At 46.3% G+C, this 21,545-nt stretch overlaps 1 protein-coding gene across 1 annotated transcript in view; it reads left to right on the plus strand.

Annotated features, from left to right (window-relative positions):
* RECQL4 (RecQ like helicase 4) overlaps positions 1 to 21,545 on the plus strand; it is a gene marked incomplete at its 5' end in the record, with an annotated part of 41,485 nt that overhangs the window by 18,423 nt on the left and 1,517 nt on the right. The window contains 13 exons of the mRNA XM_081325638.1: positions 698 to 834; positions 2,006 to 2,089; positions 3,020 to 3,208; positions 4,816 to 4,998; positions 6,503 to 6,701; positions 7,827 to 8,104; positions 9,616 to 9,753; positions 10,778 to 10,934; positions 13,719 to 13,848; positions 15,670 to 15,842; positions 17,471 to 17,657; positions 17,903 to 18,062; positions 19,653 to 19,761. Coding sequence (XP_081181764.1) covers positions 698 to 834; positions 2,006 to 2,089; positions 3,020 to 3,208; positions 4,816 to 4,998; positions 6,503 to 6,701; positions 7,827 to 8,104; positions 9,616 to 9,753; positions 10,778 to 10,934; positions 13,719 to 13,848; positions 15,670 to 15,842; positions 17,471 to 17,657; positions 17,903 to 18,062; positions 19,653 to 19,761 — 2,124 coding nt within the window. The remainder of the gene's footprint in view (positions 1 to 697; positions 835 to 2,005; positions 2,090 to 3,019; positions 3,209 to 4,815; positions 4,999 to 6,502; positions 6,702 to 7,826; positions 8,105 to 9,615; positions 9,754 to 10,777; positions 10,935 to 13,718; positions 13,849 to 15,669; positions 15,843 to 17,470; positions 17,658 to 17,902; positions 18,063 to 19,652; positions 19,762 to 21,545) is intronic.

Genomic DNA, 21,545 nt, shown 5'->3' on the forward strand with positions numbered 1-21,545 from the left:
GGTTCCCTACCAGTCACATTTGAACCGACAGGTGTCTTGGAGCTGTCAGAAAAGGACACCTAGCTTTATTTCTTTGTTTCTTTTCTTTCTTTCTTTTTTGGATATTTGGAGAAATTGTTTTCCTCTTCATGCATTCACAAGATCTCTGGGAACGCGTTCTGATCTTAAGTGATGTAGATTCAGGTTAAATGTCAGGAACCTTTAAAAATATGACTGGTCAGTCAGTGAAACAGGCTGCCACGTGCACTGAGGAGATTTTCTCTGAAGGTTTTCCTACAGAAATTCAGTGAGCGTCCAAACAAGCTGTTGCCTATGGAGATTGTCAATCACCCTGGTCACCATTGTCCCAAAGATGCTTTTTTTCCCCTCAAAAGGCAACTGGACTTTGTTTTTCCTTGAAGACGTCTCGCTTCTCATCCAAGAAGCTTCTTCAGTTCTGACGGCTCAAGTCGGCTCAGTCAGAACTGAAGAAGCTTCTTGGATGAAAAGCGAAATGTTTTCAAGGAAAAACAAAGCCCAGTTGCCTTTTGAAAATAGCACCTTTGGGACATCCAAGCTGTGGTAGTGAATCTTGCACTGAGCAGGGGGTGGGATAGATGTCCTTTAAGTTGCAATTTCTACGTGAGTGCCAGCACAGGGAAAGATCATCATGGCTGTTGGTTCTGAGGCTGACTCTTCTGGCTGTACTCTCTTGCAGGGCTCTCCACCTTGGTGGTCTTGTCCACAGGAATGGGGAAATCTCTCTGCTACCAGCTCCCCGCCTATCTGTACGGCAAACGGTCCCCGTGTATCACGTTGGTGATCTCTCCCTTGGTGTCACTCATGGATGATCAAGTAAGCTGGAAGATGCCCTTGGACTGGGGGGGGGGGCGTAGTGTGGGGGAGGTTCTAGGGTGGCAGGACAACTCGGCTGTGGCCAATTCACCGAGGGACAGGCTGCTGCGGGACAATTTAACAATTCAATTTAAGCATTTAAAATTATTAGAAAATTATTTTTATTTTTGCCATTCATTCTGTCCCTCCTTTCTTTAATGATTCTATTCCACCGTTTGTTCAATACAAAGCTTCCTCTTTCCGTTATGTATTCAAGATGGACAGTGATTAATATTTACATGTTACTTTATGTGTAAGGGTGTAGGTCTATACATAGGTTGTGTCTAGTATGTTTTAGATGTATGTTATGTATGTGTACACTTGAGAGCAAGCAACTAAATTTCATGTTTAGTGTGTGCCATTGTGCCCACAGTAAAAAATGACAATAAAGGTTATCTATCTATTTCTCCAATCTATATCTATCTATCTATATAGGTAGGTAGGTCTATCTATCATATCAATCTAGCTAGCTAGCTAGCTAGCTAGCTAGGTCTGTCTATCATATCAATATATCATATATCAATCTATCATATCAATCATATTATATATCAATCTATCATAGCTATCAATCTCATCTATCTTATCTATCTGTCTGTCTATCATCTATCTTATCTATCTTTTCTATCTCTTCCATCTATCTTATCTGTCTATCAGTCTATCATCTATCTATCATCTTATCTATCTTTCTTATCTGTCTATATAACATCTTATCTATCTGTCTATATCAATCTATCATCTATCTTATCTATCATCTTATCTATATTTATCTATCTATCTATCTATCTATCTATCTATCTATCTATCTATCTATCTATCTACCTATCTACCTACCTACCTACCTACCTACCTATCTATCTATGTGTAACTCTTGTCCTATGGTGAGTTGGGCGCGCTGAGTTGTCCTAGACACATACACACACACCACTCGCAGCCTGCCACCTGCCCTGGCACAGATAGGGTGGGCCAATGCCAAAATGCACAATTCAGCCTTTTTCCGGAGCAAAGCGTGCAGTGGTAGGGAAAGTGGCAGGGATGGGGCTGCTGTTCCTTGGCTGGGAACTGGCTGGGGAGGGGGCTGGTAGCTCCCGTGCCTGCCTAAGTCTGAGTGAGGGGCGGTCTGTGTTTCTTGCAGGTCTCCGGCCTGCCTCAGCGCCTGAAAGCAGCCTGCATCCACTCCAACATGTCAAAGGCTCAGAGGGAGGCTGCCATGGAGAGGGTGAGCCTGCTGCCTGGGTGGCGAAGCTGCCTCGGCTGTCTTAAACTAGGATCCTCCGGATAGTACTGCCCTGCAAAGCCCACAATTCCCATGCGGCCTAAGAATTGCGGGATTTGTGATCTTGGTGGGGGTTAGGCTTAGGTATGTTTGGTCCTGCCAGCCTCCAGTTTTGAACTTAACGCAGTAAATACAGGTAATCCTTGATTTACGACCACAAGCAAGTCCAAATTTTCTGTTGCTAAGCGCGACAGTTGTTACGTGCCCCATTTTACAGCTTTTCTTGCCAAAGTTGTTAAGTGAATCACTGCAGCTGAAAAGAGTAGAATAGAATAGAATAGAATAGAATAGAATAGAATGGAATAGAATAGAATAGAATAGAATAGAATAGAATAGAATAGAATAGAATAGAATAGAATAGAATAGAATAGAATAGAATAGAATAGAATAGAATAGAATAGAATAGAATAGAAATATGGAAGGGAAGGGAATATGGAATGGAATGGAAAATGGAATAGAGTAGAATAGAATAATAGGATGGAATGGAATAGAATAGAATATAGGAATAGAATAGAATTGAATTGAATTTAGGAACAGAATAGGATAGGATAAGATAGGATAGGATAGCATAGGAATAGGAATAGGAAAAGAAAATTAGAATAGAATAGAAAATGTGGTGTGGAATGGAATAGGATATATGGAATGGAATGAAAGAGAAGAGAAGAGAAGAATTAGAATAGGAATAGGAATAGGTAGGATTGGACCAAACTCACTTAAGGGTCTTGCTTTGCGAGGGGAATTTTGGGCTCAGTTGCGGTCGCCAGTCGAGGGCTCCCCGTGCTCTGCCCTGCCCAGCAAGGTCGAATGCCTGGTGCTCGGCGGGGTGGCAGGGGAAGCCGCTGCCCCTGACCAACCCAGGTGCTCTGCTTGCAGGTAAAGGCCGGGAAAGTCCAGGTGCTCCTGCTGTCCCCCGAGGCCTTGGTTGGAGGGGGCCTCTCGAGTGGCAGCTGCCTCCCCCCCGCGGATCAGCTGCCCCCCGTGGCTTTTGCCTGCATCGACGAAGTGCACTGTCTGTCCGAGTGGTCGCACAACTTCCGCCCTTGCTACCTCCGGCTCTGTAAGGTACGGAAGACGAACGAGCGGAAATGGGGGTTGGGCTGCAGGGAGGAGGGGCTTCTGAGGGGCCTCTGGGCTCAAAGACCCTGAGCAATCGGCACCAGCATCCTGAAGAGTCCCCTCTTCAGCTCTGCCGGCTTTCCCCAACCCTTGGCAAATGGAAAGCGAGCGGACTGCAACTCCTAGAGTTCTCAGCCATGGCCATCCTGGCTGCGGAATTCTGGGAGTTGAAGTCCACTCTAAAGCTTCCTCCTTCCGCTGGGTGTTCAAGATGGACAGTGATTAATATTTATATGTTATTTATACGTAAGGGTGTAGGTTTATATATATTGTCAGGACCCACCCCAATCCACGTCTTAGGAAAACAAAAACTCTTGGGAGTCAGTTCTAGTCCAAAAGGAATTTTTACTAGGACATGCTTGGTTGTGGAAATACAAGACAGGACTTGGTATTGTTTTACAAATTGAAACTTTATAAAGAGTTCCCGGTTCAACCCCCCTTCCCTCATCCCCATCATTTTACTTCGTGTCATCCCTTTCGTGGGAAAAAGGGAACTTCAGATCTTTACGGTTATTGCCTTCTTCCTTTACAGATTCAAATGGAGACACAGGCCAGATGCCTCCTTCCCTAACCCTCCCCTTTGTTCCCCCAGTTCAAAAGGTTTCCCTTGGTCTTTGAAATAACCTAAGGCAGGCTGAATCCACATGCGCTCCTCCTTCCTCGGGAGATGGCAGAATCCATGGGGGGGGGGGATAATGTTTTAAACATACATTTATGAATGTGATATAAATGGATTCTGACACATATGTTGTATATAGCATGTCTAAATGGGTGTTATGTATGCGTACGCTTTTGAGAGCAAGCAACAAAATTTCATTTTTAATGTGTGCCAATGTGCCTATAGTAAAAAATGACAATAATTCCATTCTCTATTCTATTCTATTCTATTCTATTCTATTCTATTCTATTCTATTCTATTCTATTCTATTCTATTCTATTCTATTCTATTCTATTCCATATTCCATATTCCATATTTTCTATTCTATTCTATTCTATTCTATTCTATTCTATTCTATTCTATTCTATTCTATTCTATTCTATTCTATTCTATTCTATTCTATTCTATTCTATTCTATTCTATTCTATTCCTACATTTTATTCTACTCTTTTATATTCTATTCTGTATATAGGTAGTCCTGGAGTTACAACATTTCATTTAGTGAACATTCAAAGTTACAATGGCCCTGAAAAAAGCAACTTATAACCATTTTTCACACTCACCACCATTGCGGCATCCCCCATGGTCACGTGATCAAAATTCAGACACTTGGCAGCCCATTTATGACTGCTGCAGTGTCCTGGGTTCACCTGATCCCCTTTTGTGGCCGTCTGACAATCAAAGTCAATGGGGGAAGCCGGATTCCCTTGGCAACCTTGTTACTAATTCCCTTAACAACGGTGGCAAGAAACATCCTAAAATGCGGCAAAAATCCCTGAATAAATGTCTCACTTAGCAACAAAAATTGTGGTCGTAAGTCAAGGACTACCTGTACTTGGAAATTGGGGAGCCTTGTTGAAACCTTCAGAGGACCTCACCGTTCCTTCCCCGGCAGGTTCTTCGGGAACGCTTGGGTGTGCGGTGCTTCTTAGGCCTGACCGCCACCGCCACCGTTTCAACGGCAAGGGACGTGGCCCACCACTTGGGCATCCCGGAGGGTGAAGGGCTGGCTGTGCGTTCTGCTGCAGTTCCTCCGAACTTGTGTCTCTCTGTCTCCACAGACAGAGACAAGGATCAAGTAAGTCTGGAGCCCAGCCAGATGTTTCCATATGAGAGAGCCCGTGGGAGGGGGTGGGGGGAAGGGCTGGGAGTGGGGAGGGGTTGTTCAGAAGTTCTTTAAGAACGTTGGATAGAAGCAACGGATGGAAACTAATCAAGGAGAGAAGCAGGGCTTTTTTTTGTCATAGAACACCCAGAACGGAGTTCCGGCACCTTTTTTGGATGGAACCTCGTAGGGTAGGCAAGGCGGGTTTGTGTGACGTGTGTGAGTTCCGGCACTTTTTTTTTTTTTTACAAAAAAAGCACTGCAGAGAAGCAACCTGGAACTAAGGAGAAACTTCCTGACAGTGAGAACAATTAATCAGTGGAACAGCTTGCCTCCAGAAGCTGGAAAAAGAGGAAAAAGCGTAGGGTAACATGAAAAAGGAAAAGGGTTAAAGTTTGTAGGATGCCGTGCGTTCGTGGGTTTTGCGTTGCTTTTTATTTGTTTAAATCTCTCCTGTGCTGCCTTTCACTTCTTAAAAAACCCATTAAATTGGTGGCGCACAAGCTGAACAATTCACCAATGGAACAACCTGCCTCCAGAAGCGGTGAATGCTCCAACACTGGAAGTGTTTAAGAAGAGACTGGACAGCCCTTTGTCTGAAATAGGATAGGATTTTCTGCCTGAGCAGGGGGTTGGACTAGATGACCTCCAAGGTCCCTTCCAACTCATATTATTATTATTATTATTATTATTATTATTATTATTATTATTATTATTATTATTATTATTATTAAACTTTTATTCATAAAACATGAAACTCAGTCAACTGAACACTCAAATTGACTGGCACTAATGGTTGACATGGGTTGCTGCCAGCATCCTAGGTATCAACCAGGATTTTATTATTATTATTATTATTATTATTATTATTATTATTATTATTATTATTATTATTATTATTATTATTATTATTATTATTATTACTATTACTATTATTACTATTATTATTACTATTATTACTATTATTATTACTATTATTACTATTATTATTATTGCCAGCTGTGTAGTGTTGAGCCTGTCTTCCAGAAACTCACAATAAGATGGAATTTTAAGGCTCCCCCAAAGGTGCTTTTTCAAGTGGCAACTGGACTTTCTTCTTATTCTTCGAAATCTTAAAAGTTTTTTCTAAGAAAAACGGGTCTTCTCTAACAACAGGCTCTGCTTTGCTTTGTACTTCCCAGCCAGAAGCTGCTACACCTTTCAAGTGTTTTTTTCCAGCATTAGCAGTCAGAGATCTGGAATAGATCTATCTGGGTTCAGAAATCCACCGCTCTGGGAGAACTTGTTTGGGACCAGTCTCCTAGAATTGAGAGGAAAAATCGGGCTGAAATGGCAAGAAAAGGTCCCCTGGATAGGAAACGTTTCCCTGCTGGGTGTTATTTTTTCTTTCCTCTCTTAACGACGCTAGCCCTTTTCTTCCTAAGGTAGCCAGGAAAACAGCTCTGACTCTCTGTTGAAAAGCTACCCATTCTTGCAGGCTCTTGTAAGTTTGCTGCAAGGCGAGAGGTTCGGAAGCCTGGACTCCATCATTGTGTATTGCACGCGCCGGGAAGAGACGACGCGGATTGCAGCCTTCATCCGCACGTGTCTGCAGGGGGTGAAGCTGAGGGCCCCACCCTGTGGAGAAGAGCAAGACGCACAAGGCCATCTGCCTGGAAAAAGGCAAAAAGCCAAAGGTAGTTGTTGAGCGGGGACTATTGGCAGAACCGACCTGGGGAATAGCTGGGTAATAAGAATAAGAATTGTTCTTTTTGTCCTCAACTTTGGGCCACAATTGACTCCCAACGTCTCCGTTGCTAAGCAAGACAATTGTTAAGTGAGTTTGGCCCCCTTTTGCCACCTTTCTTGCCACAGTTGTTAAGTGAATCGCTGCCGTTGTTAAGTTAGTAACACGGTCGTGAAGTGAATCTGGTTTTCCCATTGACTTTGCATGTCAGAAGGTGGCAAAAGGGGGGGTGCACATGACCCCAGGACACTACAACTGTCATAAGTACGGGTCAGTTTCCAAACATCTGAATTTTGACCAAGTATAACAGGGACGCTGCGACCGTCACCAATAGGAGTCAGTTGCTGAGCGTCTGAATTTTGATCACTTGTCCGTGGGGATGTTGCAATGGTCGTAAGTGTGAAAAATGGTCCTAAGTGACTTTTTTCAGTGACGTTGCAACTTTGAACAGTCACTAAACGAATTGTCGTTAAGTCGAGGACAGCCTTGGCCTAGTGCCAACATGATGTCAGAGTACCAGCGCACTAAGCTTCTCTGAGAGAAGGTCCTTCCAGAATTAAAGCTTGTCAAGGTAACAATTTAATAGCTAAACATCTTGTGTAATGATGTAATGTAATGTAAGGTGGATGATGCAAAGATAGGAATGACTCAGCAGGGTCTGTGTCTCTTTAAGAATAAGCAGGGTCTGTATCCCTTTAAGAGCCTGAGTATAAAAGGGAAGGCTTTGCTGGAGAGTCTCTCATACATTTCCTGGTGTAACTGTTGTGTATTGGAGTTTGCTGTATTACCACGTGCATGTATTTCGTTCCTAGTGTATATTGTAGATAGTGTAATATAAACCACCATTTAAAACAGACCATTGTTTACTGCATTTACTCCTGGGTTATCTCAGCGCGATAAGACTGCATGCTCTGACAAAGCACAGCAAAACAGGCATGGGACCTTTCCTTTCTGGAACAAACCGGCTTTTTTTTCCCCAGCACTTTTGAATCCTTGAAACGAGTTGTGGTTTACCTGAGTGTGGTTTCTCCCAGGCTTGCAGTGAGCCTTTTGTCCTCCTCTCATTTCCCCCTAGCTAAAAAGAGCCTCCGCCGCCCTCTGAAGTGGGTTGCCGATGCCTACCATGCAGGGCTGTCTGCCCACGAACGCCGCCGGGTGCAGAACAGCTTCATGTCTGGCCAGCTGCGAGTGGTGGTGGCCACGGTGGCCTTTGGGATGGGCTTGGACAAGTCGGATGTGCGCGGGGTTGTGCATTACAACATGCCCAAGAACTTCGAGAGCTACGTGCAGGAGATCGGGCGGGCTGGGCGGGATGGCCAACCCGCCCAGTGTCATCTCTTCCTAAACCCGGAGGTAAAGTACGGTCCGTTCTAGGGGATTTGTTCAGGGGACAACTTCAGCCTGAAAACCTGCCACAGGTGTGTGCATCACATATTTGAAGGGCTGTCACCAATAAGAGGGGTGTGTGTGTGTCAAGCTATTCTCCAAAGCACCAGAGGGAAGGACAAGAAGCAACGGATGGAAACTGACCAAAGAGAGAAGCAGCCTGGAATTAAGGAGAAACTTCCTGACAGTGAGGACAATTAACCGGTGGAACTGAAGTTGCCTCCAGAAATCGTGGGTGCTCCATCACTGGAGGTTTTTAAGAAGACACTGGACAGTCGGTTGTCTGAGATGGTATAGGGTTTCCTGCTTGAGCAGGGGGCTGGACTAGAAGACCTCCAAGGTCCCTTCCAGCTCTATTATTCTGTCTTCTGTCAAAGTTCAGAAGAGAAGGACGAGGGGTGGAACATGATAGCAGCCTTCCAATATCTCAGGGGCTGCCCCAAAGAAGAGGGAGTCAAGCTATTCTCCAAAGTGCCTGAAGGCAGGACAAGAAGCAACGGATGGAAACTGATCAAGGAGAGATGATTAAGGGGAAGCTTCCTAAAAGTGGTGGCGGACGCGGTGGCTCAGTGGGTTAGGACGCTGAGCTTGTCGATCGGAAGGTCGGCAGTTTGGCGGGTCGAATCCCGAGTGCCGCGTAACAGAGTGAGCGCCTGTTACTCGTCCCAGCTTCTGCCAACCTAGCAGTTCGAAAGCACGTAAAAATGCAAGTAGAAAAATAGGGACCACTCCGGTGGGAAGGTAACAGCGTTCCGTGCGCCTTTGGCGTCTAGTCATGCCGGCCACATGACCACGGAGATGTCCTCGGACAAGCGCTGGCTCTTCGGCTTTGAAACGGAGATGAGCACCGGCCCCTAGAGTCGGAAACGACTAGCACGCATGTGCGGGGGAACCTTTACCTTTACCTCCTAAAAGTGAGGACAATTAATTAGCGGAACGACTTGCCTCAACAAGTTATGGGTACTCCATCACTGGAGGTTTTTAAGAAGAGACTGGGTAGACATTTGTCCAGATTTGTATAGTATCTCCCATCATGGGGATGGGGTTGGACTAGAAGACCTCCAAAGTCCCTTCCAACTCTTACCCTCTTTGTCCTTTAACATGCTTGCAGAGGAACTTCCAATTCTACATCTTGTGGAATCGAACGCAGGACCCCAAAACCAATAACAGAGACTCCCTGTAGTATTTATATTTTTAACACTGTGCCCCGGAAGATTTCCCTCCTAGAAATAATGCGAGGGATTCATGCAGATAAATGAGTGCACTTATATGTTTCCGGGAAGGAGGAGAAAAGGATAGTCATTCATATGCCTGGGTAATAAACCATAATAATAATAATAATAATAATAATAATAATAATAATAATAATAATAATAATAATAATAATAATAATAATAATAATAATAATAATAATAATAATATAATGATGATGATGCCTATTTTTCCACCATTCACAAAGTTGCTCTTCTCCTCGCCAGGGTGAGGATTTGCATGAATTGAGGCGCCATATTTACGCAGACACGGTTGACTTCTTCGCCATCAAAAGGCTCGTGCAGATGGTTTTCCCACGCTGCAGGTGCCGAGAACTTCACCAGAAGCAGCAGGAACTCAACAAGGTGAGGAAAGAGGAGCCAGCAGGCGTAGGAGAGGACAACTGGTCAGAGACCTCTTAAAAAAGCTGTTTCTTAGGAGTGCCAGCATGGTTGAATATCCAGGTAGCCCTCGGTTTACGATTGTAACTGCTGCAACTGGTCATCAGGCAGGGGCTAACTGATCTCGTGATTGTAAGAGCTGTGCAGCGAAGGACCACGTCGTTTTCCTGCATTGCCAAATCCCATCTTTTTTCCAAGCATCCCAAGAATTTCGTGTTTGTGTGTTCCTGAATCTCAGCGTGGATTTTAGCAGACTTTCCAAAACATGCGTGTGACCCAAAGGAAAAACGTGGAGAGCTCTGATCAGAACGAGACAGCATTGGCTTCTCCTGAGCCCACGTCAGAATAATTCCCCTTCTCCTCCTCCTCCTCCCTCCTTTTTCACCTTTTTTCTCCTCCCCCCTCCTCTTCCTACTTTCCCCTCCTCTTCCTTCCCTTCCCTTCCTCCGTCACCTTTTTTCTTCTCCTTCCCCTCCTCCCTTTCCTCCTTCCTTCTTCCTTCCCTCTTCCTTCTTCCCCTTCTCCTTCCCCTCCTCCTCCTTCCCCTTTTTCTCCTCCTCCCCCCTCCTCCCTCTTTCCTTCTTCCTTCCTCCTTTTCACCTCTTTCCTACTTCTTCCCCTTCTCCTCCTCCCTCCTCCATCTTTTTTCTCCTCCTGCCCCCTCCTTCCCTCTTCCTCCCCTTCTCCCATTTCTTCCCCTCCCTGTGCCCCCCTCTCTCTCCCCCTCCAAATTCCTAATCCAATCGTATTGTGTCCCGCCCACCCCCAAGCGCTGAGTCCCCAAGCAGGATTGAGGAAGCCAGCTGTGATACCAGGGGTCAGCCTGAGCTTCTGTCCTCAGAGAAAGACATACAAGCCCTGCAGGACTGCCCGACTCTCCGGCCAGCCCCTCCCTCAGTGCTGAGGACTTGAGATGAAAACCTCTCTGCCCACCCCCCCCACCCCACCCCCCGGCTCTTGAACGTGACCAAACCTTCTGACTCCCCAGGGCTGTGAAGTGGAGGATGCAGAGATGCTGGCGGCCCTGGAAGGCAGTTCAGAAATGCCCCTTGAGCCAGAACAGGGACAGCCACGGATATGCTATAAACACGAGAGAGCTGTTCCCATCCAACAGACGGTGGAAGCCCTGGATCTCCGAGAAGAAGGTGAGGGGTGGTGGTGGTGGTGATGATGATGATGATGATGATAATAACAATAATACTCAAGAACTGGTGGGATCATAAAATAGAGAAAGTCGTAGAAAATGATAAAGTTAAACTGCTCTGGGACTTCAGAATTCAAACTGACAAGCACCTGCCACATAACACCCTGGACTTAACAATTGTTGATAAGAAAGACAAAAACGTCTGGATAGTGGACATGGCAGTGCCTGGAGACGGCAGAATAGATGAGAAAGAACTGGAGAAGATAACAAAATATAAAGACCTACAAATAGAAATAGAAATAGACTGTGGCAAAGGCAAGCAAGGGTGGTACCAATAGCCATAGGCGCCTTGGGTGCAATCCCAAAACAACTGGAGCACCGCTTGAACACCATCATCGACATTGACAAATTCGCCATCGGTCAATTGCAAAAGGCGGCCTTACTAGCAACTGCTTCCATCCTGCGACGAGATCTGTGATACCATCAAACATCCACATCTGCCTATCCCAGGTCCTTGGTAAGGACTCGATAGGTAGACAAAAATGCCAAATCCAGTCTGAACATCTGGCTGACTGTGTGATGATGATGATGATGTTGGAAGGGACCTTGGAGGTCATCTGGTCCAAGCCCCTGCTCAGGCAGAAAACCCTATACCATCTCAGACAAATGGCTGTCCAATCTCTTCTTAAAAACTTGCAGTGTTGTAGCATTCACAGCTTCTAGAGGCAAGTTGGTTAGTTGTTCTAACTGACAGGAAATTTTTCCTTAATTCCAGGTTGCTTCTCTTTTTGATCAGTTTCCATCCGTTGCTTCCTGTCTTTGTCTTCAGGCGCTTTGGAGAACAGCTTGACTCCCTCTTCTTTGGGGCAGCCCCTGAGATACTGGAATAACTGCTATTGTGTCACCCCTTGTCCTTCTCTTCATTAAACTAGACCTACCGAATTCCAGCCGCCATTCCTGCTATGTTTTAGCCTCCAGTCCCCTGATCATCCTTGTTGCTCTTCTCTGCCCTCTTTCTGTGTCTCAACCTCTTTTTTACATCGTGGTGACCAAAACTGGATGCAGTATTCCAGGTGTGGCCTTACCAAGGCATTGTAAAGTGGTATTAACCCTTCATGTGATGTGTGTGTTTTGAGGCACATGTATTCTATCCCTAGGCGGCATTAACAGAGGGATAGAATCAAGATCAAGTGAAGTACTAATACCACTTTACAATGCTTTGGTAAGGCCACACCTGGAATACTGCATCCAGTTTTGGTCACCACGATGTAAAAAAGATGTCGAGACTCTAGAAAAAGTACAGAGAAGAGCAACAAAGATGATTAGGGGACTGGAGGCTAAAACATATAGGGAACGGTTGCTGGAATTGGGTGTGTCTAATTTAACGAAGAAAAGAGTGAGGGGTGACATGATAGCAGTGTTCCAACATCTAAGGGGCTGCCCCAAAGAAGAGGCAGTCAAGCTATTCTCCAAAGCCCCTGAAGGCAGGGCAAGAAACAATGGTTGGAAGCTGATCAAGGAGAGAAGCAACCTGGAATTAAGGAGGAATTTCCTGACAGTGAGAACAATTAACCAGTGGAACAACCTGCCTCCAGAAGTGGTGAATGCTCCAACACTGGAAGTTTTTAAGAAGAGACTGGACAGCCATTTGTCTGAAATGGTATAGGGTTTCCTGCCTGAGCAGGGGGTTGGACTAGATTTATTTTTTATTTATTTTTATTCCATTTATATCCCGCCCTTCTCTGAAGACTCAGGGCGGCTTACAAGCTTAGCAGTAGCCTTCATTCTATGTATATGCCTGCTTATTAAGGCTTTCACACACACCCCCAAGCGGCATTATTACAAAGTCAGCTTATTGCCCCCAACAATCTGGGTCCTCATTTTACCTACCTGGGAAGGATGGAAGGCTGAGTCAACCTTGAGCCTGGTGGGACTCGAACCTGCACTCATTGCAGGCAGCTGGTGTTACTTAAGGAGGCATTAGCCCACTGCTCCACCAAGGCTCTTGTAAGACCTTGGAGGTCTTCTAGTCCAACCCCCTGCTCAAACAGGAAACCGTAGAATAGAATAATGTTGGAAGGGACCTTGGAGGTCTTCTAGTCCAACCCCCTGCTCAAACAGGAGACCGTAGAATAGAATAACAAAGAGTTGGAAGGGACCTTTTTTAAAAAAAATCCCATTTATATCCCTCCCTTCTCCGAAGACTCGGGGCGGCTTACAATCTAAGAAGCACAAATCAATGTGCTTAGCAGTAGCCTTCGTTCTATGTATATGCCTGCTTATTAGGGCTTTCACACACACCCCAAGCGGCATTATTACAAAGTCAGCTTAATTGCCCCCAACAATCTGGGTCCTCATTTTACCTACCTGGGAAGGATGGAAGGCTGAGTCAACCTTGAGCCTGGTGGGACTCGAACCTGCACTAATGGCAGGCAGCTGGGGTTACTCAAGGAGGCATTAGCCCACTGCTCACCAAGGTCCAAGGTCCCTTCCAACTTCTTATTAATTATTATTATTATTGTTGTTGTTGTTGTTGTCATTATTATTATTATTATTATTATTATTATTATTATTATTATTATTATTATTATTATTATTTTACACTTTGGAGAGCAGGCAACACAATTTCATTTTTAATGTGTGCCAGTGTGCCCACAGTAAAAACAAATGGCCATAAAAGTTATCTTATCTTCCGTTCATGAATGGAAAGCACCAGCAAAAACGTTCTCAAATTGACACGGCAAGGCGTGTTCTCGCCCGCTTAACCCAAAGTGTTGGTTTTCAGGCATAGAGACGCTTCTGTGTTACCTGGAACTGCACCCCTGTCGCTGGGTGGAGCTGCTGCACCCCACTTTCTCTTCATGCCGGGTTTCGTGCTACAGAGGCCCTCAGCAGCTGCGGACTGTATCTCGAAGGTGAGAAAAGGGTGGAGGGAAAGGATCAGGCCAGTATGAGAGAGCATGTAGGGCAGGGGTCTTCGAACTTGGCCCTTTGATGACTGGTGGACTTCAACTCCCAGAATTCCTCAGTCGGCCATTTTGATGAACCTGCGAACTTGGATCCAGACCAGGGGTCTTCGAACTTGGCCCTTTGATGACTGGTGGACTTCAACTCCCAGAATTCCTCAGTCGGCCATTTTGATGAACCTGCAGACTTGGATCCAGACCAGGGGTCTTCAAACTTGGCCCTTTGATGACTGGTGGACTTCAACTCCCAGAATTCCTCAGTCGGCCATTTTGATGAACCTGCGGGCTTGGATCCAGACCAGGGGTCTTCAAACCCGGCCCTTTGATGACTGGTGGACTTCAACTCCCAGAATTCCTCAGTCGGCCATTTTGATGAACCTGCAGACTTGGATCCAGACCAGGGGTCTTCAAACTTGGCCCTTTGATGACTGGTGGACTTCAACTCCCAGAATTCCTCAGTCGGCCATTTTGATGAACCTGCGGGCTTGGATCCAGACCAGGGGTCTTCAAACTTGGCCCTTTGATGACTTGTAGACTTCAACTCCCAGAATTCCTCAGCCAGGCCTGGCTGAGGAATTCTGGGAATTGAAGTCCACAAGTCATCAAAGGGACATAGTTCCCTCACGCTGGCTGAGGAATTCTGGGAGTTGAAGTCCACGAGTCATGAAAGGGCCAAGTTTGAAGACCCCTGATGTAGGGGGATTCAGAAAGAAGCCTTTCTTTCACAGCCATTGCTCAGATCCAGTACACAACCACAACGGAGCCCCAAACCTCCGTTGCTAAGCGAGGCAGTTGCTAAGTGAATTTTGTCCCATTTTACGACCTTTCTCGCCGTTGTTGTTAAGTGAATCTGCAGGGGTTAAGTTAGCCACACGATTGTTACGTGAACCCGGCTTCCCCCTTGACTTTGCTCGTCACAAGGTCACAAAAGGGTGGTCATGTGTGATTCCGGGACATTGCGGCCGTCGTAAATATGAGTCAGTTGCCAGTTTGAATTTTTTTTTATCTAGTGACTCTGGGGAGGCTGCCTTGAGCGTCAAGTGTAAATCCCTGTTTTTTCAGTGCCATTGTAACTCGGAACAGTCACTAAGTGAATAGTTGTAAGTTGAGCAGTGGCTTTATTTAATTTTGCAGGCCAGGAATTTAGCCCGCGCAGAGTTGTAGGTTGAGGAGGACAATTATTTCTTGCAGCTGCCCCAGTCCAGAAAATTCTAGACAGCTTACAAAAACCCAGTTTAAAACCATTGAAAACAACCACCTGGCATCACAACCTGGGCAAGAGCCTTGGTGGAGCAGTGGGCTAATGCCTCCTTAAGTAACACCAGCTGCCTGCAATTAGTGCAGGTTCGAGTCCCACTAGGCTCAAGGTTGACTCAGCCTTCCATCCTTCCGAGGTAGGTAAAATGAGGACCCAGATTGTTGGGGGCAATTAAGCTGACTTTGTAATAATGCCGCTTGGGGTGTGTGTGAAAGCCCTAATAAGCAGGCATATACATAGAATGAAGGCTACTGCTAAGCTTGTAAGCAGCCCTGAGTCTTCGGAGAAGGGCGGGATATAAATGGAATTAAAATAAAAAATAAAAATAAAAAAGCAACTGTAATTAAAAAAAACCTAAGACAACGGGCTCTTCCTATGACACATCAGAGCATCCTGCTTTGCCGCGGGTTTTCCTGCGGCTTCCCAAAAAACCTGTTTTATTCCTGCAGTCAGGTTTGGCTGGGAAGCTCAGAGTGTGTGGACTCCTTCCTTGCTGTCTCTTCTGCCTCCAGGTGCCCTCCGCTTGCGGTCTGCTTGGCCCAGCAGCGCCTGAAAGGGGGCAGCGCCAGCCAGGCCAGCTCCGTGGAGTTCGATGTCATCGCCCTGGCCGACTCCATGGGCTGGGAGCTCCTGCCAGTCAAGCGGGCTCTACGACAGCTGCAGTGGAACAGCCAATGGCAGAAGGGTGAGCCAGTGGGGCTGTTTGGGGGAGACTCTTATCTGAGCTAGCTCTCCGTCCCAGAAAAGACGCAGGACCCCCGCGTTGTGTTTGCCGCTCATCCCCAAGAGGTGTCCTCTGTAGTCAGTTCAATGCCTGTGGAGATCCTCAACCATCCAGGTCACGGCGGTCTCCCCAAGCTGCTTTTTCCAAAAGACAACTGGACTTTCCCCACCCCTCCCCTTGAAAACATTTGGCTTCTCATCCAAGGATCTTCTTCAGTTCTAACGTGGACTGATGGGGAACGGAATGTCAGTGTTAAAAAATTATCTATCAGGAAAGGCGAATATTTATAGCTCAGGGTTGAAAGGAGTGCTCTGTCAGGTTGGTGGGGTTTTTTTGCAGACGTTTCGTGACTCAAATTAGGTAGCATCGTCAGTGCTAGCGTGATTTCATTACCCTCACTTGGGTAATAAAACATCTGCAAGAAAACAGTCCATCTCAGATAGCACCGAGGACCCCACGGTTCTCCTCTTCCTCTTCCTGCTTCTCCTCCATAAACCCCACTTTCTTCTAGCATGGAATTTTCTCTGTTAAGATTGATCTCTGTTAAAATTGAATAGCCTTCTCTCAACGGAGGGGAGCGATATGACACCACATATCTCCTGTTTACAACACAGTCCTTGTAGCAGCTCCAAGAAAGTTCCAAGCCTGTTTGCGCTCCAATTTAGGTGACCCTGAGGGCACAGATAGACCTCCAGGTGGCCTCAATGACTCTCAGAAAGAGTACTAACGACCAGATGGCTGCAGAGAATATAAACCCTTCCATTCCCCGCCATTCAGCCAGAACTGAAGAAGCTCCTCCGACGAGAAGGGAAATGTTTTCCAAGAGAAAGCACAGTTGCCAACACCTTTTTCCGTGCCAAGAGGGTGTCAAATTCCGTCTGAGAAGCCCAATGAAGCAAAAACACCAGAGACATTGCAATCTCTAGTGCAAACTAGGAACTTTTATTAAGACTAGTTGATAGCAGGCATAATAGACAGGATCTGAGATTTCCCGCGCCGCGCAGTAGATTATAGTATCCCCAAGCAAGACCCCACCCCACAGATCGACTGCCCGAAGTGGGATGGCCAATCCCCAAGTGTTAAGTGCCTTGTGGGAACCGGGGAGATAACATCGGCCCGTCTCCAGCTCATTCAGCGAGGGTCGGCGGCTTCTTCACACCCTCCTCTGAGAGCGTAGACACAAACCAGGTAGTGATGTGACATTCCTTATTGCCTCCTTTGTTCTTAACTGACAGTTTAAAAGTTCAGAGAGGGAGATAATGCAGGAAACAACCTGTTACATTTCAGTGGGGCTGGTTGAGGATACAGATGCAAAAAACAAAGTAAAGGATTACACTGTAGTGAACAGTGAAAGTAATAATAGCCCTGCAGGCACATCCCCCCTCTCCCCCTTGGGAGAATGGCAGAACCCAGGAAAAGGTGGGGTGTGATTTTAGATCATAGAGGGTGGATGGAAAGGAAAGGAAATAGGAATGGGTTCCGACAGACAGCATATTTTGTAGCTTGACCGAGACAGTGATTCAGAATGGGCCGGGGGGGGGATCTGGGGGTTCCAACACATGGTCGGCCGCTCTTTTCTCCCTGCTCAGGTTGCCAGGGGCCGAGGAAGAGTGAGATCCTGGTGGAATTCAGGGATCTCTCCTTCCACCTGCGCTCCTACGGGGATCTCAGTGAGGATGAGCTGGACGCGGTGTGCGACTTCCTGCACCAGCGAGTCACGAGCCGTGAAAAGGCAGCCCTCCACCAGCTCCGAGTCTGCTTCCAGGCTTTTCAGAGGTGGGAAGCTGCAAAGAGGGCCTGTAAACTCCGCTGGGTGGATCCTGACCAAGTACAGGCAGCGCTTGACTTATGACCGCTCGTTTAGTGAAACGTTCCAAGTATGAAAACGGGTTGTATCACCGGTTATGCCCTTGTAACTTTGAACGGTCACCCAAATAACGGTTGTAAGTCGAAGGCTACCTGTCCGGCTGGACCTGCGCCGTGGCTTACCTCCCCGGTGTGTCTTGCGTGTCTTTCCACAGCGTGGCTTTCCCTACTTACGCCTTGTGCTGTGACTCTGCAGACCAGGAGAGGAGCAGCCAGCTGAAGTCGCTGCTGATGGGCTATTTTGAGAGGCAGCCGGTGCCGGAGGAGCCCTCCGTGGGTGCAGAGCCTGGAGCTGATCCCCTCCAGGATGTTCAGGTGAGGGGATCCAGCTTTCCGTCTGGATTTGGCTTCCGAGCACAAACACTGACCGGGTCCTGTCCCGTTTTCCCCTTCTGCAGATTGCTGGCTCTGCTAGGGATCTTGGGTGGGCTATGGGGGTGGAGGTGGGTGGTCCTGATGCATAGGGAGGGCAGCAGAGCCAGCAATCTGCAAGGGGAAAATTGTGTTATTGAGTTGCAGCAGGGGTGTCCAGTCTTGGCAACTTTACAGCTTGTGGGTTGCAACTCCCAGAATTCTCTGTCTAGCCCTCATGGCTGACTGGGGAATTCTGGGGGTTGAAACCCAGAGTCTTGGACAGAGTTTTGAAGTCTCAAGGTTGGACACCCTTGATTTCAAGGGCAGCTTTCTAGGCCCCACGTGGGATCGTTTGTGGACATTGCATTTGTCTTGTACATATCTCGAAAACCTTCCAAAACTTCACTGTCCTAATCTGGTTTATTGCCCTTCCGTTGTGTCGTCAGGCATCGCCAATATTGCATTCCCTTTCATGTATTTGGACTCTCCTATTATATATGTTCTGTCTTACGATGTATTACGTATTTGGATTCTCTTCTTAGGCAGTACATTTTGACTGGGGGGAAAGAATGGTTTCTTTTCCTGCTGTCTTCTTAATTTCAATACCTTAAATCGATTTTATCCTTGAGATTTCTGGTTAAAACGATCAGGGGGCAGTTAACCAACTAGCCTTTTCTGTCTAAAATCCTCCAGAGCTCTTATTAGCAGAAGGCAACCTCTCTGCCTCTTGCTAAATAGCGCACAAGGAATTTTCATGGATGGGGGCCAGAGGCCCTAGTAAGCCACCATCGGCATCATACAGAAAAAGATATTATTTTTCCGGAGATCGAGCTTGCTTGCTCTTCTCTACTGCTAGCTAAAACTAGGGATAATTCCCCACAGCTTAAGGGGAGGCCACTGCGAATCACAAGCAAAGGATATTTGGGCTAACATGCTACAAAAACTGCAGGCTAACTTGATGTAAAGCAGTGCCTTTAAGTTGAAATTAATATTCCTGCATCTCTGTAAAATTATCCAGTAAGTGGCACTGATATTATGCTGGTGGTAAAAAGCCACCCTAGTTTGATTGGAGCAGCTTAAAGCCAAACCTGGTAGGAAACGTTCATTCCTGGCTGCCTATTTTTTAAAAATTTAACAGCAGTTGTACTAAAGCAGGGGTCTTCAAACATGGCCCTTGGATGACTTGTGGACTTCAACTCCCAGAATTCCTCAGCCAGGCGCCTGGCTGAGGAATTCTGGGAGATGAAGTCCACAAGTCATCCAAGGGCCACGTTTGAAGACCCCTGTCTTAAAGCATCCTGGCTGAGGAATTCTGGGAGATGAAGTCCACAAGTCATAAAAGGGCCAAGTTTGAAGACCCCTGGCTTATATGATCCATCTTGGCTGAGGAATTCTGGGAGTTGAAGTCCACAAGTCATCCAAGGGCCAAGTTTGAAGACCCCTGCACTAAAGCATGGCCCTTGGCTGAAGCTGTGCATTGCTAAGGAGGACCAGCATTTATTCCCTTAAGGCTCATTTCACTTTCCCCTGGAATTTTCTTTCCGATGATAGTTTCAGGAATGGGAACAGCAAATCCGAGCTGATGTTCGCCACTTCTTCTCCATCCGCCAAGACGAAAAGTTCTCCGGCAGGGCCGTGGCCAGGATTTTCCATGGAATTGGTGAGGCTCCTATTTTAGAATCTGCACTCTGCTGAATTACAGAGAAACCTATAGATCTCTTAGGGCCGTGGTGGCGAACCTATGGCACGGGTGGCACACAGGTGGCACACCGTCGCCCCAGTTCTAGGCCTTCAGCTGGGTGTCATAAAACCTTTTCGCTTTAGACCTCCGCCGCTGTGTGCAAAAAAAAAAAAGGTTCAATAAATCAACCAATTTCAATTTCTCACAGGAAAAAAAAATCTTGCAAAGTTGGAATTGATCGATTGAACTTTTTAGTCTCACCGAGTCTTCCATTAACACCGCAGCCAGGCCCACCCAATTGGCCACGCCCACCCAGTTAGCCACACCCACCTGGCACCCGACAATACATAAGTGAGTTTTAGGTTGCAGTTTGGGCACTTGGTCTCTAAAAGGTTTGCCCTCGTTGTCTTAGGGGATTTTTGTTCAGCCATTTTCAAGAAAAAGGTAAGGCCTCCTTTGCATCGCCTCAAGTCCTGGGACCACGCAGTCACATGCGTGCGGTTTTCCTGGCAACAATATGGCAGTGGCTTGAGGTTGCTGGGTTTTTTTAAATCCAGGACTAACCAGGTTCGATCTTTCTTGGTTTATGAGCTCAGAAGGTTTCCAAGGCTAAGAAAATGTTGGGCTAATAGGTAGCTGATGGGCTGTATTCTTCCATTTTTTTTTAAAAAAAGGACAATTGCAGAGATTCCTGGGAAATACAGATGCTTATTTCCGCTCACCGAATTACTGCAACACAGTGGTAACCTTATTTTTTTAGCATTCAGATTGCTACTTGACATTGCTGATGAAATGGAAGTTTCCTTCCAATTAAAATTGATCCTAGGATGCTTCAGACTCCTTATAGTGGTTTATTAGAGACACTTACTAGATAGTGCCTGTGATTAACTGTGCCTCACAACATAACCCGGTTCTTGGGGGGTAGCCTGGAAAATGTAAACATGAGGAACAACATAGGATAATATGCTTATTTATTTGAAGCATTTCTATCCTGCCTTGTCTCTGAAAACCACACGTATGTACCTCCCAACTTTATCCCCAAAGAACTTTGTGCAGTAAAGAGACCTGAAGCCCCCCAAATCACCTGTTTTGCTTCAGGACCGAGGGATGACTTTAACTTGGGCCTGCCCACTCCAAATCCAACATTATTCTATTTTTCTAAACCTCGTGTTCACTTTCTTAAAGGATCCGAAAGACCTTTTAGGGATGAAATGATGACAGATGTCAGTACGTTAATAAAAAAAGAAGCCTAAAGAAGAACAGCTTATTTATTACACAAACCCCAAAAAACAGGCTGAAAATTAAAGGCAGTGAAAAAGCATATATTGGGATGGATTGTTCCAATCTATAAAAAAAGAAATAAAACACAGCGAGAGGGGACGAGAGAGAGCTGGGACTGTGGCATCGAAACGGGCTGGTTGAAGAAGACTTTCACCAGTCTTTCGTTCTCTTTTGGAGCCACAGTTCTTTGTAAAATGAGGCCTGCTCCATTACGGCTCTTCTCTCCCCGAGGACTAGAATCGCTATAACACTGTCTAATGACAGCCAGCCAAGTAAAGTATTCAGTGAATTCAATTTTGAAAGAGATGCTCTAAAGCAGGGGTGTCAAGCTCAATTTCATTGAGGGCCGCATCAGCATTGCGGTTGCCCTCAGGGGGGCGGGTGGGTGTGGCCTGGGTGGGTGTGGCCTACTGGGTGGGCGTGGCTAAAGTGCGTATGGCCTACTGGGTGGGCGTGGTCAGCTCTACATCATTCGCTTCAAG

The sequence above is a fragment of the Vipera berus genome (genome assembly GCF_964194415.1).
Source record: "Vipera berus genome assembly, chromosome: 3".
Lineage (NCBI taxonomy): Eukaryota > Metazoa > Chordata > Lepidosauria > Squamata > Viperidae > Vipera > Vipera berus.